We start from the raw sequence: 19,109 nt of genomic DNA on the forward strand, positions 1-19,109 counted from the left end.
TAAGTTAGAGCCGGTCTAAGAGACGAGAATTAACATTAAAGTCAGTGGGGAAATCATTAGTGATCTGTGGCCAAATACAACCATATTTGACACCATATCTATAATGTCGTCCAACAAGTGGTTTAGGAGAAGAAGTCGAAAATGATGGTTGGACGGAATGGCATACATTTAGTCTTTGCGGTAGAGAATTAAAAAAACAAAAACGTAAGTAAAAATAATGGAAATATGTTTTTTTTATATATTATCATTCCTAAATATATATGCTTACACCACATTACGGTTGTTATAAATATAGGTCTATTAATAAATCTGTTTAAACTTTTATTAAGTATATGTATAATAAATACTGATCTTAAATGCTGACTCAGCATAATCATAGGAAGCATTTTAGAATTATGTTTATGTCAATTGCATCCTCGTTTCCGCTAGTCAATACCTATGACACCTGTGTTACTATTATAATATATAAATACATTTACAGATGTCAGAATTATATATATATATGGTGTATATATTATGTGACATTGGATCATTAAATTTGGCCGTTTTATGAATGAAAAGCACTACTAATCCATTAACATATTTGGAATCCAATATGAGAATATAATAACATACGGTTAAAGGTGCAGTCCAGATTTCACAAGTTATACTAGTTGAACACTAACATGAGAAGAAGTAATCCATGCAGACGTGAAAATTCCAGTTCGAAATAGTGTGCCGTTCGGATGTTACATGACTAAATAAAAGATAAGCCATTGTTTAATAGTATGTTGCTACCATGACGAAGCCCAAATATCGCCGTGACAAATAAACATTTTGCAAATGAATAAATACAGACGAATCAATAAATACAGACGAATCAATGCGCTGGTTTATCTAAGCTTTCTGTCTGCGTTTGCGTTTCATTTTAAATATTAAAATCCAATAAAATTATGCCAGAATAACTAAACAACTTTAAAGTACTATGTCCATTGTGTAACTTTTATAAATTTTCTTTCCAAAACCGATGGAACTTTTTGACCAAAGAACAGACAACTCGCTGGTGGTAGAAAGGTGCATCTCGTCCCGATTTCCATAACATCTTATTGAAGAATAAAAGTTCAGCGATTAATTTTAGTAAAAAAGATGATGTTCTAATTGCGTTTCTTATTAAGCAGATGCTGGAGTGCCTGATTGCATTTCAACACTAAGAATCATTCCTGTAACAACATACAGAATTCCACCAACTATAGACAAAGCAAAGGAATAACCATATTCATACGCTGTTGGTCTATCTGTAGCAAATACAATTACACCAACAAATACCAACACACCTGTAAATATAAACAAAACATTATTAGGCATGTAACAGAAATGAAATGGAGTTTAACGTCCAAATTTTCTGCACCGACTGGGCTAACGAACGAAGACGGGGTATGTAACGGAAAAGGTACACATTTCATGCCATGTACGTAGAGCCAGTCAAGTTGAGTAGGAAAAAAATATCGGAAATAATTAAAATTTGATTTACTTCTAGTTTTTTCTAATGCTAAGATTTATTATAGAAAACAGATACTGGTAAATCTGGTCTTAACTTTAAATTGAGCTGCTCGAGCTATCTGTAAAGGTTTCTTCGGGGATACTCGATTTGACATTCTGGAATTGAATTCTCTAAATCCCAAATATAGTGACAATCGAGTGAAAATGGGATTTCGGGCTACAAGAATACGTCGACAAAATGATCTTAACCACTCATGACAACTGAAACAATGTTTGTTGTGTTTAATTACGTCACGATTCTACTAAAACCACTTCGGTTGTCTGGACTAACAGAATTTTGACAGGTCTCAATTCCGCACCACTCGATTGCAATTCTGACAATTCGTGGTGTTCGGATCTGGCAACCCTCTTAGTCTCATGAATACAAACACTGTGGAATACATTTAAAGTCAATCGGGTAATAACTTTACGTCTCCAGAGCATCCACAAGCAATTGGGCTGACCGGCGGACGAGGTGACGACAATACGATTACATTTCAATCTGGGTGTATACAAATTATAACCTACCAGCACCAAAGGCAGTAGTAGTAGCCAAAACTCGGATGATTCGTTTCTGGCGAGCAAAACTAGCCAAAATCATCAGAAAAGAGGAAGCTATACCAACTAAAAAACCCATAGTTTCAAAGGCTCTTGTAGTCTTCAGTTCCACAGCTACAAATTAAAAAAGATACCATACAAGATACATGCAAAACAACTCAAAATTCATTTATATGTTGCCATGGTTGATTCTCTTGTTTCGGACCATCCACGTATATATCCTAGCATTGACGAGTCATATTCATTTCTGAGCAACGCATCTGACTAATCAATCAAGAAATTAGATGATTTTTTAGCAACTATCTAGAAGATATGACCACTGTTAAAGATAAATAGTTCCATTTTGAAACTTCTGTGAAACACAACGTCAACACATCATTCCAAAACGTGTTTATAATTCTGCGTTTTTTATAACTATTCCAGTCTCTATTTGAAGGCGTGAACGAATTAAAGCAACTCTGCGTTCCACTGTGACGTAGTTGTCTGACCAATCTGACATTATTGGCCCTTACTTCGTGGTTGATGGCGTAGGGATAATTGGTGACCTGTATCCATTTATTTGCAGCCAGTAATCGAATATCAAGTCTTTAATGCTCTTGATAGTAACAGGCTAGTGCATATTTTAACCTTTGCTATTTGACACAAATTAAAGTCTCTATACTGGTTGGATTTACTATTGAAGATCGGAAATATCGGATGGAGTGTAAACCTCAAATCCCAGTCTGATTAAAATTCCGGTAGGTTAGACTTATAATCCCATAAACCTATGCGCGTAATAAAAATCCTACATTTAAATACACAAACTACTTACTTGATCCAGTAGCAGGAATATCCATACAGGTATGAGAATCATTGGAACCCGTACACTGTCTCCATAATCCCTGATGGAATTTATATAAATATAGTTGACTTTGATATTCTACCCAATAATTAGTAGAATAACCGATAATATGAATTATAAAGGCAACTAAAGACACAACAAAACTAACTTTGATCAAAACAGAAATGTCGGAGAACGCCATTATGGTGATTCTTAATGAGCAGTCGTGGTTCCAAATGAAGAATGAAAATGAAAGACTCAGCAAAATGTTAAATAAAAATGTAAAATAGAAATAATATGTGTAACGAGAGTTTTTATATGATACGGATGTGGTATTTATAATCATTTCTTGATATGTAATTATATTAAAATATAAACTTCCACATTAATAACCCTGACTGATACTTCTTAAAATATTTACCCCACTAATGTATTACTCATATTTCCGTCGCTTTTCTTATGTGTGGTTTGAATGTGAAATGTTCAGTATTTATTTTACCAAGAGCTAGTATATTTCTATTCTTATATTCTTATTAATGGTTATGTCCTTACATCATTTATCTATAAGCAGGTGGCTATTTAGGTGGTTGACAGCAGCCATCAAGAAACACTTTCTGTTTAAGAGCTTTCCATTGATAAATATATAATAATTAGTTATTCATCACTTTCAGTTATTCAGATTAACAGGGAAATTATATTTGTTGCTCGCGAGATCTTCGCAAAGAAGCTTTTTTATATTATTATTTAAAGATACATTATGGGAGATTAGATAAAGAGCTGGCAGTTCGCACTATAATAGTTAAAAACTAGATAATATAAAGGGAACTTTACTGAAAATTTCAGTCAAATTGATCCACTCTGAACCGAGAATTTAGCGACTGAATTTTCGGCCTAGCCTTGATCATTATTACAGTACGATTAAAAACATAGTGTCGATTAACCATTTCATGATTAAATCATGAATGAAAGTTGAGTAGCAATTCGGACCCCAATTCAGTAAATATCACCGGCTAGCGATGGCATCCAGAGTTGATGTCTAATTAATAATTTTGATAATATTTCAAGAAAGACCTGAAATAGGCAGATTTAGCTCTTGCATAATGTATGTTTAAGGGACAGTCGCAGTTAAATAGGACATCGTAATTAAAGTGAGGCTAATAGAGAATTGTAACTAAAGTGGGTTTAACTATGTAAATCCAATGACATAATGCCACATTATTGTCTATTTACCTTGAATATACTGAGCCGATATTTCGTAACTTGATTCGATAATTGTAACGATTACGTACCATAGTTACCAAAGAACTTGCACGGTCTGGAATTTTGGGACTTAGACTATAACTGAAAGTTTGTATTTCTTCTTAAAGTATCACAGAATTCGGATGTTTGCACAGTACAGGATAACGGTTTGCACGAGTCCTTTAAACTGAATTTACAAGTTTTATTAACTAAAATGTATCTGGCACGGCTCCTTTTAAATCAGATGTCAATCACGTTTGGTTTTAAATCCTTTGCCGGAATTTCTATAGTCTATAATTTTTATAAGCCGAATGCATGTACAAATCCCCTGTACTGAATTAGTAGAAGATAAAAGTTGGGGCTACAATAGAAATATTTTGTTGTTATAATTTATGTGACATTGGTCGTAGTGTGGATATAAAACTCTGGCCTTTGTCAATGGGCATATATTTAATTTACAGTTAAATTTTTAATACATTCATTGTACATTTATATTAATGGTTTGATCATTGGGGTCAAGGGTAAAGGTCTGTTTCAGGTCACTTCTTTCTTTTCCATTATATATAACCTTGACCTCATAGTCACCATGGAAACCCCTAACAGTGAATGGTTGTCCCGCCTCAGTGCCAATTTTAGATTCTTTGGTCATCCATTGGTTCTCAAATAGGTCAAGGACACGCTGGCCAGCTGGATTTATCTGGAATAAAATATTTGATAATCAGAAAGATCAATGGTAAAAAAAAAATTAACGGAACGGCAGAAACGACCTGCCTGCTAGATTACAATTTGATGATTTCAGAAGAGGATAACATCTAAAATAATAAGCGTGAATCGTTTACGTCATTCAAAATGACAAACTCACCCTAAATTCATCCCCAGTTACTAAAGAACCTGGAACACCTCGAGACTGGCGATTACTCCAGAAACCCCAGAACATTATACCTTCCACAGCAGGGTGGCCATAAAAAGCTCTCAGGGCAGTTTCATACCAATCAGCTCTCTCATTTTCGTCTGTACTAGATACGTCGAGTTCTGTTACCCAGATAGGTAGACCGGCTTGAGCTAGTGTATCAAGATGTGCCTAGACAAATATGAATTCAAAATTGAATTGTTTTTATTTCTATTTAATTGAGATGCGAAATTAGATAATATTATAAATATAAAGTATGTATAAAAGAAGTTGTATATTTGAAAATATGACAAGGAGTAGGCTCCGAGGGCGCTTGGGAGTCGAATGGGTTTCGAATGTTCGAATATGTACGCTTTAGATCATAAGATCTGTAATTGAGAAAAGTGTCGTGGTTTCGATCTCAAGCTTGTACGTGACAAGGAGTAGGGTCGTCTGCTGAACCTCGTGGGTTTCTCCGGTGTCCTCCTACTGCTGAAGACCCCAAGGAGCAAGCGAATTATTGAAATACAATGCTACCCTTATGTTAGTCCCGAAATGACCTGGTTTGTGTCGGGTGGACGTGAAACCCCATTCTCCCTTTGTAGGCTCGTAAACATCGTGGGTTTTCTTTAGTTTCATTGCACAGTTAAAAACACTTGAGGGGTCGCGAATTATTGAAATAAAATAGATCCACTTCTTCTATATTAGATGAACAATTGTATTATAATTATACAAGTAGTAAACATGGAAAACTATAAAATGTACTTACTTTGATTAAGGTAGGGTTAGGAGCGCTGTTTGCCGGAAAATGGCACTGAACGCCAATTCCATAAATACCAGTATTAGAATTTTTAAACTTTAAAGCTTGTGCTAGGTAAGCCTGGGATAGAAAATGTAATTTATTAACCCTATGTCATTGAACGATTTATATGCATTGATTGAATAATACAAACAAGTAAAATTAATACATGCCAGTCGGAACCAAGTTCATAGGGGTATAAAATGTAGCTTTTTAAAGCTAGGAACTCCTATATTTCAGTGAAAGACTCAACAATATGCCGAGGTTGCGACCTTAAAAGAGGCATGAGTACCAGAGCCGGTGTCCGAAGGTTTGGATGTCAGCACAATATCATCATCAGCATCAAGGCCTGACAAGCCCGACACATTATCCGGCAGGATCGCACGCTGCCAGCTTCCCATACTGGTGCTGTGAAGGTTTCACGTGGGTTCATCAGTATTGACCACACTCTTCTAGAATGTGTGCCAGACGGTCTTACTTTGCACCAATTCTAACTCAAGCCGTTTCTGAATTTTGATTTTTACTCCCTGGGCCTACGCGTCACTGTAAAGTAAAGTAAAGCTGTCATGGTGATTTCCTTGTGCCGTTAAATCTCAAGTCTACAATCGGTCCAAAAAGCACATTTCATCTGCATTATGTATCGCCCGTATGAGATACTATGTAAACTATGAAAACGTGTATGATAATGTTTAAATATTATCATATAACATAAACTACGAAAAGCTCGTCATTATACAATACAAAATACGAACACGTCTGTGATTACGTTGATATGATATAAAATAGACTACTAATACGTCAATATATTATGGGGGTTTTTTAACAACAATTTAATGTTGTGACAGAAAACTAATTTGGTTAATGTTCCACATATACTTACACCTGTGAAACCACCTTGTGCTACCACTGTATAATCATTTAAAAACAGTTTTACTGTAGGATCAAATTGGTGGGCCATTCGGAAAAGATCCAAATTAAAATCTCTATCTTGAAGCTTCTCTTGGTAATACTGTCCATGTAAATTCTCGTTATTGACATCCCAATGTTCTACTCTAAAAAAGCATTTCGAGAAGATCAAAATGCAACAAAGTATACTTGTCTGAGCGCATCCTCGCTGAATATTGTGTGGTTTGAAAAATGATTCTAAAATCCCTTAATAAGACGGTGTAAGTCAATTACGGAGATTTTTCTCTATTGTGTGCCTTGACGAAAAAGGATTATCCCGATAATGTACCCCTCAATAGTGAAAATCGACAACAGTTGAAAACTGGCATTAAATATTCGAAAACGAGTAGCATAGAGCTTCAGAAAGTTGCAGAAGGCAAGGATAAACATTACATTGTATCCTCATGTTATCATTTTAATTAAGGCAATTTATCACAAGAATGCGACACAACTTCCCCAAAAACAGCATCCCGAACAAATCCAATTAAACGGTACCTCAAATGCAGATAATATAAATCCAGATAAACCATTTCCCCAATATCAAAATAAATTAACTTTGAGTATAAACTTACAAGCCTTGTGTTTGACCCATCACTGTGTGTATCCTGTTTACAACTGTTTTCCTCAGGTCTGTTGGAGTTAGGGCTTTAACCCATGACTGTACAAACTTGGGAACAGACCAAAACATGTTATGGGCACGAATTTTTATTCTGTCGGGGAAAAAAATGCGAGAGAGTCTTTAAAGTCTTTATAATTAATAATATTAAAGATATTACCCTTTCTCTGTTATATAAAATAATAAATACCGAGTTGATAAAAACCATTCATAGGCAGCCATCTTTAAAAATTAAAGCTTTAGTTGAAGCTTTATGTTAAATTCGATGTACTTCGCGATTTGCAGATGCATTCTCGCAATCTGGTTAGTGGCAACTTCCCTTCCCGTGACAAAAATTCAGAATTCCCACGCCGGGAACGTTCAAACAAAACACAGAAACGTGTCCAAAGGGGGTGGGGTGGGGGTAATCGGACTACTTTTGTTTCGACTTACTACATTCATCGAATAAACAAACGTGCGAAGCATTGCCGCCGTTTTGGCATCACTCCAGTCTAATCCTACACATGCATCCAAATGAGCAGAAATATTGTCTCAGAGATTCTGATTCATCAAATTCTCGCGAAATCCTCCCGACCCCACATCAAACGTGACATTTTCTCCACCCCGGACCCTTAGAGATTCTGATTCATCAAATTCTCGCGAAATCCTCCCGACCCCACATCAAACGTGACGTTTTCTCCACCCCGGACCCTTCCCTGGTTAAATTCCTGAACACGCCCCCGTGTCATTTTTGGGAGATAAGCTACTGGTAGTCGTGTTATAATCTAATACTTACCCGTGACTTTTCAGTTTCTTCAAGGCAGCAATGGCGGTTTCATTCCGTAGAACACCCTACCAGAAAAAAAGTACAAGAAAGTACAATAACTAGAAACCGATAAAGATTAGAGATGTACGATGATAGAAACAAAAGTTTGTGGGCCCCATCAGATCACTTCTTATTGTGCAACTGAATGTTTACTCAAATTTAGGCCAAAGGCCGATCGGATAAAAGAAAAGAATTTTTATAATACAATATTTTTTGAACCGTAAAGAATAGGAAAGCTTACAAAATGTATTTTTTTGGCAGTTAGTGCTGTGCTGTAGATTTAAAATGACCCAAAAAAACAATATTTAGACATAACAGTACAACTTACAGGTTGTCTCTCCATCTGACCCCATTTTAAGGCGTTTTCAGTGACAGCCCAGTTAAAATGTGCGTTAATAAAATCTTGGTATCGTTGATCACCACTCACATATTCATCACAGGCTACAGCAGTTCCAAAGGGAAACCCTTTCTTCACTTGATTAATCTATGTAAATGAAAATAAAGGTTGATTTATGTGAGATTTTAAAGTATGGTGATCAGTGTGGTTATTTCCTTCATAAAGGTGAACTTTTCTTTAGACAGAACGATTATAATAAGGACGGGTAACCATTTCATCAAAGCCGTTTGATCAATCAATTCGTCAAGGTGATTTTTACGCCACCGTGGGCTGGCAGGTGGATAGCACATCAGAAATTATATCACCGCTATGGTGATAATGTCTGTCGTTAGTCCTAGTCACTAAAGCCTCCGTTATTTGAATAGAGTGACCATTTATAGTATCTAAAGTTACCTGAATCTGTAGTTGATTGACATCAATTCCAGCAGCTGTAGTTACTCTGCAAAATAAACATAGAACTGTACAGTGCTAACTGGGTCGGACAGAGAACGAATCACAGACAAGCTATAGCGCCCACGGTATTGCAAAAAGTGACCGACAAGGAAATATATGTTATAGATATGCATATTCTGCATATTATATCGAACAATTAAGTGAATTCATGAAAAATTGAAAAAAACAAAATTATAGATGATTGAACTTTGGACAAAGGCGGTCCTACTAATCACCTACAAGAGTTTTTTTTGTTTTGTTAACAGTGCCCAAAGTATTCCAAACTGGGACCGACGAGCAAAGATAAATTATAGATATGCATATTCTACACATATCTAAAATTTAAATGATTTCATTAGAAATTGTTTATCCAGTGTAAGCTATAGTTATTCCTTGACTACAACGCGTTGTCAAAATTTCAGTTATCCATAATTGTCAATTATTTCGTGAAATCATTTAGATTTTAGAAAAAGATGAGTAGAGTGTGCATATCTATAACATATATTTCCACGTCGGTCACTTTTTGCAATACTGTGGATACGATCACTTGGTTTATTATACTGCAAGTGTTTTAGTATATAATAAATCGATTGCTAAATGCCTCTCAAGGATTATATCAAACTTCAGTGTTATTGCAAACCAATGTAAGTCCTTCAAAATTTGAAACAGGTCCAAACATCGCCGTCCTATCTCACCCATGTCTATTTACAATTCATAAAATGGCGGTGACGGGGATCGTGTACTATTTACAACTTACTTGACATTAATATTGCTCTTCCTCTTTTGGTTGATGACCTGATTGGTTGTAGTTAAATAATCACTGGTTTCTGGTAAAGATGTTATCTTGGTGGAATCAACAACAAATTCCTGACCGGGTATTGGTCCTTGGAAATAAAATCTTGCACTGATGAATGCTTGAAACAAAGAAAAAATATGTGGAATGAGAATGGCCGATGTGGTGATATTTCAAGTCGTCCACGTTCTGTACATAAGCCAATCCTGTTTGTGACTTGAAGCAACGGTCAAAGTTAGGACAATTTGCTATTGTTCCGCATCGGCATTGTATGCGGGTGCAGATCAAAATACATTAGCTATAGATGTGTTGACCGATCATTCACACATAAAAACATAGAGATTTATTATTTGCAAGGAATAAATACTTACCTTTACTTGGTGTTACCAGATCGCCTATCATTTTAACATAACCATCTTTAGTCAACACCATTGACCGACCAGCGACTCCGATGTAAGCTGTGGTTTTGTCTGGGAGATAAATATATAGAGAAATTCATATTCTTGATGGCAGGGATGACATCCGAGCTAGCTATAAGTTCAGTGTTACTGAATCTGACCAAGCAAATGTGCTGCATCGCGTTCACAGAGATAAATGAGGGACAACGTTCAGTTACAATATGATTCATCCCCAAGCCCCAGTGAACGACCTCACGGATATCCCTATACTTGTTGAGGGCATTTAAAGGTCAAGCTGTAAAGGAAACATAAGTGCTCTAGATGCGGTCGAAAAAAATGTCAATAGGGCCATGCATTGCGTTCGCAAGCTTTAAAAGTAAACGAACATTAACCCTGTTATAATGACAAATTCTATCAATTTTGAATATTTAATCTGTTTCGCACCCAAACAGGCTTTAAAAGCCAAAGTAAAAGAGAATACGCGATTTCAGTTGGTAATTTCTCCCTTGTACCTTAATGCACGTTTTATAACATGCCATTCTTTGTTGCGGTCCTAGCCTTAACTGAAATTACATCTGACACATTTTATTATAGATCTATAATTGGCATTTACCACGTTTAAAATTCACACACCTGAGAATCCAAAAGCAAAATTAATTTCTATATTTTGTCCGACTACATCTCCTGGTTTATCTGTTAGTAATTTAACATAAGCTTCAACAGCATACAAACTATTCTGTTTTAATCCCTGTACAATCTGTGTTGGTCCTTGATAATACTGAGTTCTGAAAATAGTTTACAGTAAACAGTTTTCTGGTCAGAAATATAAACATGTTAAATAGTTGATCAGTACATTTTTCCATTTTCATTACATCTCTATTACCAAAGGATGTGTCTTTGTTTTCTTGTTGTTTTCTTTCAATTGCTACAATAAAGATAACCAAAGTAATAACTATTTCTTTTGTATTGACAGATTTTAGCTAAAACTGTCATACTTCTGGACCTCGGGTGTTTCTATCATATTGATCTTATAGTGGTATTTCTTGAAAGAATCTATAAGCGAGAAAATGGGTAGTCTGGGTGTTGCGAAACACATAACATACATTTAGACACTTAATTCCATTTCTTAGCGATTGATTTTAAAAGATTATAAACCGAGTGGTCTTCTTCTGAATAATTCTATTTCTTGAGTGGAACGTATATGACGACAAAATAAAAGCTTACACCAAAGTTACAGAAGTTTCGATCTGTTATAATATCACCTCCCAAAAGCACTTTTTATACAGACATTTTGGACTGGTGTCTTACCTGCCAGAAGCCTTCATAGCTTTGCTACCAGTATGGGCATCAGTGATAATTTCACAATGGAATCCCCAACATGGTTCCCATCCTACAGTACCTTGTTCAAAATCTGGGTTTAGAAGAAAATTCTGACCTGGGCCAGTAACCTGAACAATTGTAACAGCTGTTAAACTGATAGAATCAACGACAAATTCTTGACCGGGTACTGGTCCTTGGATGTAGAACCTGGCACTGGTGACTACTATATATATTTTTAAAGAAAGAAACATACAATAGTGAGAATCAACAGAAACACCTATTTTTACAAAGAACTCTTATGGCTAACACTGCAAGAATTGATCTGTGAACAACAGAATGTAACGCTGCTGTTTCTCTTTCGTGTTTTGGTTATGGGTACATTTACATTTTTTATTTAATTATTGAAAAGTTTATGTTGGGTTGTCCAGGCCTGACCTTTTATCTGACCACAGAATAGAGGCTTTGGCTTGGACAGGAATGGTTTTAACTAGTCTTAGAGGCAGCAACTATGTTTCAAAGAAAAGAGCGAATGGGTAAAGAAACAGTTAAATCACCATGCACCGTAGATCAATCTAAATTCAAACTGCGATTGAAAGCCCACAGAAATGGATGCCATCAAGTTGCCTATGAAATATCGACTTTTACAAATCCGAAGCTTATCAGTCAGTGGTTAATAGAAAATCTTGCGTTTTCATCATTTTTCAACAAAACAAATTTCGCGCTTTATTGCCTAATTTCATTTAAATGTAAGTAAATAATGTGAATATTATCGGTTGTTGTAGTGATTGGTTGACTACCCATTCGGCCGTTGTTAAAAGCTTTGATCATTATATTTATTTTTTATACGAAATGTGTATGAAAGTCAGAATCTAGTAAAATAAAATTATGGTCCATATTAAGCATGTGTGTATTTAGATGATTAAGGAGGAGACTGTTGAAATTACTAAGCACTATAGATGTACAATAATGCCTCAAGTTTTACCCAAATTTCAAACACTTGTACCCAAGTTAAAATAAGTAATTTAAGAATTTACATACTTGTTCAGATGGAAAAACAAAACAAACTTTTGCTACTCCATAAAAAGATTTATAGACCATTTTCAAAACTGATGGCAGTTAAGCAGCAATATGAAACGAAGGCACTTACAACGATTTGGTGTTCTGAAATTAGCGCTCAGTTGTACATAACCATCTTTTGTCAATACCTTGTCACGACCAGCCACTTTAACATAATCTATGGAATTGTCTGCAGGAAAAAAAGATAGGATTTTTATACAATTTTAAGTAACGTTCAGTTAGGTTTACTACTACTTAAAGATGTTACATAAAGATGCATTATGTAAAATTCTATATCTGTTTTAAGACATAGCGTAGATCGTTTATTATCGTTGCAACGGTACTTGACAACCGAGACTATGCCTCGATTATTCATTTTATTGTTAAATTTTTAAATCTCGCGGATGTTAACATCCCTATAAATCTCGGTTGATCATAGGCTTGTTATCTTCATTATGCCTAACTTATAATTTATATAGCATTTAAAGCCAAAAGAAAGACCTGCAATAGGCAGATTTAGCTCTTACATAATGTATCGGTAAGCTAAAGTATGAATAAAAATATCTTCCAGAAATTATCAGATCATTATTTTTCTATGTTTAGCTTCATTAATTGTAATTATTTTTTTCTATTTGAAAGGTTTGTGATAATTCCCAATAGATCTCACGCAGTGCATACTTGAGGATGAACAATATTTGATTTATGTACGTTTTATTCTACACATCCGCTATGTTAGTGGACTTCGGGAGCTTGGGGAGGAGGGGGGGGGGGCTCAAGGGGAGTTTGGTTCCTGTATGTTATGGCCAGGAATCACTGCGATAAATTAAACGGATGTGGTCCACCTAGATTTATGTTCTGACAATAGGCAGACCAAATGACACCTATTAGAATTTACGTTTAAACACTTTCTAAGACGCCTCCGTCCAAACTCAAAATATGCGTTCATGGTGTCACTGGGAAACTAGAAGGGCAACTGTGAATTGGAAAGATTGGAGCACGACTGACGGGTAATTTTGACACACGAAATTAACAAATTTGAACCAAAAACATTTAAGCTTTGGGGACGCCATATTGGAATATCTGATTATGATGAAGGGTCAGTTACGCATGCTTCAATAAAGGGTACCACTCGAATGGGCCACCTATAAAGTTGTTTGATTTATTAAAAAAAAACAATATTTTATTCAGGGTATATCTGAATGTGATTGAGGAACAGGCTTAACCTAAGAATTTTTTTTTATCTATATCATACTTGTGCCAACAATCATATTGGTTATAATATGAATACTAAACACGCTATATATAATGCGATCTTTACGTCTCAGGTATGCATTAAAAATGAGATAGAATGCTTTATGGTAAAACGAACCTTCATTTGTGAAAGCAAACGTGGCTTGAACATTTTGTCCACCGGCATCATTTGTTAACAATTTAACATAAGCTTCAACAGCATATAAACTATTTTGTTTTAATCCTTGTACAATCTGTGCTGGTCCTTGATAATACTGAGTTCTGAAAATAGTTTGAACTAAAAGGTGTCTATACCTCGGTAAAAAAACTTATCGCACCATGGTTACATTTTTAATATATATACCAGTAAATTATAGTTTTAAATATTTTCCAAACAGAATCTCAAATAATTCCATGTGATTTGTGGCATGTTCACATTAAGCTGAAAAATGCTACATGGAATGGTTGTTTCAGTTCAAGTTTAATTTGCAGCTCTGCAGCGGCGTTGATATAAACTTTCTATGATACTTTCTCCCCAAATACCTTTTAGATAGTACAGCCAGGGGAAGCAGATATTATCTTATATTATTTGGTGAAATTTGGAACTAATAAACTGAATTGAATTACCTGCCGGAAGCCTTCAAGGCTTTGCTACCTGTATGCGCATCGGTCACGATTTCACAATGGAATCCTCCACAGGGTTCCCAGCCTGACGTACCCAGCTCAAAATCACCATTCTGAAGAAGGTTTTGGCCGAGGCAACTCGCAACCAAAGATAAAAGCGGCAACAATTGAATCATATTTTCTTATTTAGGTCAAGTGCTACATAGAAAAGACAACACAATAACCGTTAAATTAAAATATTCTGATCTACCACTACGATATAGAACCGTCAGATTCGTAAATAAACAATTATCAAGTTTCGCATATTGGAATACGCTAAAGATGAACGATTATTAAGATGTTGGACTAGGAAATAAAGGTTCCGTACAATAGCAAACATTTGTCCCGTTTCGTTCGTTAAATATTGTAAGCAAATTGAATAGACTATACCTTGCTACTTCCAACTTAGACCACCGACAAAATCCGATGAATAGGGTAAATATTCCCTCAAATTTCTATCACCTTATCACTCCCATTCGGGTCAGGGTTCTTCATTCTGATTAAATGATAAGATAAATCACGTCATTCTGTTTTCGGGAACATAAACCTATTTCTGCTACACTATGAAATTAAATGTTTTCATATATTATTCTAGACTAATACGTGTGCACTGACATGTGGAGGTTATCTAAAGAGAAAGTGGATGGGGTGCACTCTATTTTAAAATTTACTTAACTTCATATTAGGCTAATGGGGAAGGATATTCTACCATATTGGACGAAGATTATGTCACTAGTCATCATAGACATTCAGATAATCCATTCCGTTCGAATTAAAGGGCGTGGGGGGGGGGGGTATCTATCGGATCGGACGGCGAAAAATTCGAATAAACAATATTGTGGGTGGGCAACGTTCTCCAAGAGACTCTTTATGGCCACCAACTTATAGCAGACGTTGGTATTTTGTTGGAATAATTAACTATATTTCAAATGTAAATATCAATAATCCAGATTGGTCTCTTTATTTATGGGGCACCAAACATATTCCTGCAAATTGTAAGTTATGTAAACTTGTTGCTATCGCCGTATTATCTTGTAGACGTGGCATCTGTTGAGTTGATCATGACGCCAATTATAAATATAATATTTTCTGGACTTGAAAGGTTTTATTTTTTTACCGCATCCTATTGTATTATATAAGAGAATTAACTAACCTTTGTTACACTTGAAAACTTTTTCCCTCCTTCTGTTAAACGTCGTTTAAATTCTTCCGTTAATTTATCTACATTTACCATCTTACGGGGGCTGGCTGAATAATTCAAAGCCTATCTGTGAAAGACCTGTACAAAGTAAATGGTTTCCATCTATTTTTTCTACACAGTCCCCGTCAAGGTATACACACTCTTGCCAACGATGTTGCAAGGCCTGGATTTCGGTAAGGGAGAAATTTTCTTTAGCCACCATAAAAAAAATTCGTTGGCAGTTGACACGACGTCATCATTACTAGGAAACGGATGGAAGTATTACGGGGTCAAGGTGGATGGTCAATGAGTTCAAAGCCATTATCATGGATCACTGACATGGTAATCACCGATTTATGAACAAGAGCATTGCCTTTAGTGAGCATTACCCGTCGCTTGGCTTTGATAGATTCGCACAACCGTCTGTGTAGGTCAGCACAATATCTTCAATTGATAGTTGGACTTTTTCAAGACAGTCAATCAGCAGAATAAGCCTGGAATCCCAAAAGACTGAAGCCATGCGCGCATCACCTTTCCAGCTGAAGGAACCTACTTGACTTTGTGTGTGTGTGTGTGGGGGGGGGGGGGCTGGCAACTATGGATGCTTCCGTTGTTTAGAGTGAATTTTGGATTCTGGTTGAAAGTGATGAACCCAGGTCTCATCTATGGTTACAAATCTGGTCCAAAAAATTATCAGAATCTGCTTCAAAACGGCGCAGGTTACCACGGGACGTCAGGATTCTGGCACATTTCTGGCCCGCAGTCACGGGTTTTCGCACCCACCATGCAGAAGCTGTTGTCATTCCTAATTCGATGGCGATAATGTGCTCAACCCTCTCATTGTCGAGTGGTAAGTCGTCAATCAGTCATCACCATGTTACGCATCCGGGTAATGTTTTCTCGAATGGTTGCTATTGATAGCCTTTCGGTACGCGGGTCGCCAAGGCTCTCTCTGCCACGTTTAAATTCCACAGATCATTTCTTAACTGTGTAAAAGGAAGGGACATCATCTCCTAAAATGGAGCCGATGTCAGCATGTATCTGTGTTGGGTTTAGTCCTTTTGGTTGCAAGTACTTGATGACTGCATTATAGCCAGTATTGTCCCATCTCTGGTGATTTCAATGGTTGGTTCACAAGATGATTGGTACACAGACAATAATAACATTACAGTTGCAGTTCTTATATCTATGATTCATTCAATGATTGTACTTGTTGGTGGTAACAGTTTGTTTCAACTCAACTGATCTATCCTTTCCAGGCTTAGAACTTTTGAGCCAGGCCCCGTAGCTTCATGCGCCTCTCCTGATTGTTGTAATACTTGTTGATTCAGCCGCCTTTTTAGTTTTTATAAGGTATGTACATCATATTGAGTTGCCTAACTTGGGGACCCGCTAATTATCATTTCATAAATAATCTAATCATTCATTTTTTTCTTTTGTAAATTTGTGGAGCATCTAATTTACTAGATAAATTTGTTATTTTGCTATTTAGTGTTATTAAGGGCCATAATATATAAACAAAAAGACAGTATATCAAAATAGTTGCATGTGTGCAGTTAGAAATAAGCATGTAAAATTGATTTATTGATTATGTCGTTTTTATTAAATTCTGCTGACAAAAAACAAATTTTAAGATACCCCAAAAAATGTGTATATTACGGACTTAGTAATTTTGTGTAGCTTTTACAATACCGGTAGTTTGGCTTAAGCTGCATTTCCTCGATTTAACTACGGTTAAATCACAGGAGTCTGACCTTCTATCCGTATATATATGCATACACCATGTCCAACCAGACAATATATAATAAAAAAAAGATTATATATTGTCTGGTTGGACATGGTGTATGCATATATATACGGATAAAAGGTCTGACTCCTGTGGTTAAATACATGTATATGTGCTAAGTAGACCCAAATATTATTTCTTGATATAAACAATTTTATTTACAACTGACAACAAAACCATTTAGTAAGTTGGTAGAAACTGGTGTAAATTTAAACAAAACAACATGTAAAAAACATCCATTTGTATGCTCTTTTTCCAAGCGATGTCACAGCTTGAAATCTTTTTGATGCGCTCTTCATAAAACCAGGCTTATGATCCTTTCTGTAATATGACAACACACAAATATAAATTTCTTCTTAAAGTTATAAATCTTCATTTGCCGTTCGTCTAACGCTTGGTAAATTTGCTTTTAATATTATAGAAAATGTTTATTTAAATCAAATAAAATAAGGCGAGGGCTATTCCTATTTTATTTTATTGTATAAGAAATATTTTAGGGAGTGAATAATTATTACAATGGTAGAATGCCTGTTTTATTTATTATAGGCTAGATGTCAGAAGTGCTAATTAATTGAATATAAATTCTAAAGAGCGATAAATAAAATGTTATTCACATACCTTGTACCCATAGTTGTTTTAATGGAGTAAAAATTTTTGAATAATAATTTTTCACAGAAACAGAAGAAGGGCGTCTTACTAATTCTGAAACTTGCAAAGCTGTGATAGATCTATAGAAATAACGTCATCGGTTTCATTATTCCGTCGTTTTATTTGTGACATCATAATGATCAAACATTACCTTATTATTTTCGTATACCTATAAGCATGACCCATGTCTTATAGTATACAATACTTTTTCACAGTTCATTAGATCATAAGGTCTGTCATTGAGTCCCGTGGCGTGGTTTCGACTTTAGGCTACGTAGCAAGACGCGGAGGCAGGCCGGCAGTTTGTGGAAATACAGATATAGAGAAATACATTAGCATATCGATCGGCCTTCGGGAATCAACTCATGTCCTAAGCAAAGTATAAAATGAAACACAAAACCCCGTAATAAATAGTTCTAGCTGAACAGAAATAATAGGCTATATTAGACAGCAGTGATTCTCAACCTGTGTGCCGCGAGATCTTCCTAAATGTGCCGCGAAATTTTGAACGGCACACTAAGAAAATGTGAAAAAAACACGTGATCCCAATTGAGATTTACTGGCGTCTACTGATAAGTTCATAGCTGTGTTTTTCTTTACTTTGTTTGAGTCATTCTATGTGTCTATGACTAGTCTCTGTCAAAGGTTGTATTCCGTCTGACTTATCATGGTTTTTTTTATCTTGCAAAATTCAAATATATTTCATATATATTTAGCAAGGTGTGCCGCTATTTTTTCACGTGTTCCATGGTGTGCCGTTGGCAAAACAAGGTTGAGAACCACTGTTATACAGCCATGTCATCTTTATCTACTATCCTGAATTGAACATTTCAGACAATTTCAAACCCTTTGTGGCTCAAGAAAATGTCTATCAGTTCATCACAATAGTCTATTATGCGAACGAAATCGGCGTTCATACCCATATTCAGTAACAATTTCCCTATTGAACTCCTCGTAGAGCATTTCATTAATTGTAGAAGTGAAAAGGACCCTTCGTCCGAAGTATTGGAAGCCACC

At 35.7% G+C, this 19,109-nt stretch overlaps 2 protein-coding genes across 2 annotated transcripts; both read right to left on the reverse strand.

Annotated features, from left to right (window-relative positions):
* Window positions 1–215: 215 nt before the first annotated feature.
* LOC126820788 (uncharacterized) lies at window positions 216–3,166 on the reverse strand. The gene is made up of 3 exons (XM_050548930.2): window positions 2,888–3,166; window positions 2,047–2,190; window positions 216–1,313 (listed from the first exon to the last, which is right to left on the reverse strand). The coding sequence occupies exons 1-3, from the start codon at window positions 3,096–3,098 to the stop codon at window positions 1,150–1,152; spliced, it is 519 nt and encodes a 172-aa protein (XP_050404887.1). The 5' UTR covers window positions 3,099–3,166; the 3' UTR covers window positions 216–1,149.
* A 1,418-nt stretch (window positions 3,167–4,584) lies between these two features.
* Window positions 4,585–11,731, reverse strand: LOC126820755 (uncharacterized). Its single transcript, XM_050548864.2, has 12 exons — window positions 11,518–11,731; window positions 10,843–10,994; window positions 10,183–10,281; window positions 9,776–9,932; window positions 8,980–9,025; window positions 8,518–8,673; window positions 8,160–8,215; window positions 7,341–7,478; window positions 6,704–6,875; window positions 5,794–5,904; window positions 4,998–5,216; window positions 4,585–4,832 (listed from the first exon to the last, which is right to left on the reverse strand). Exons 1-12 carry the CDS (start codon window positions 11,532–11,534, stop codon window positions 4,614–4,616), a joined length of 1,542 nt encoding a protein of 513 aa, XP_050404821.1. The 5' UTR covers window positions 11,535–11,731; the 3' UTR covers window positions 4,585–4,613.
* Between the last annotated feature and the right edge of the window lie 7,378 nt (window positions 11,732–19,109).

The sequence above is a fragment of the Patella vulgata genome, chromosome 5 (assembly GCF_932274485.2).
Source record: "Patella vulgata chromosome 5, xgPatVulg1.2, whole genome shotgun sequence".
Lineage (NCBI taxonomy): Eukaryota > Metazoa > Mollusca > Gastropoda > Patellidae > Patella > Patella vulgata.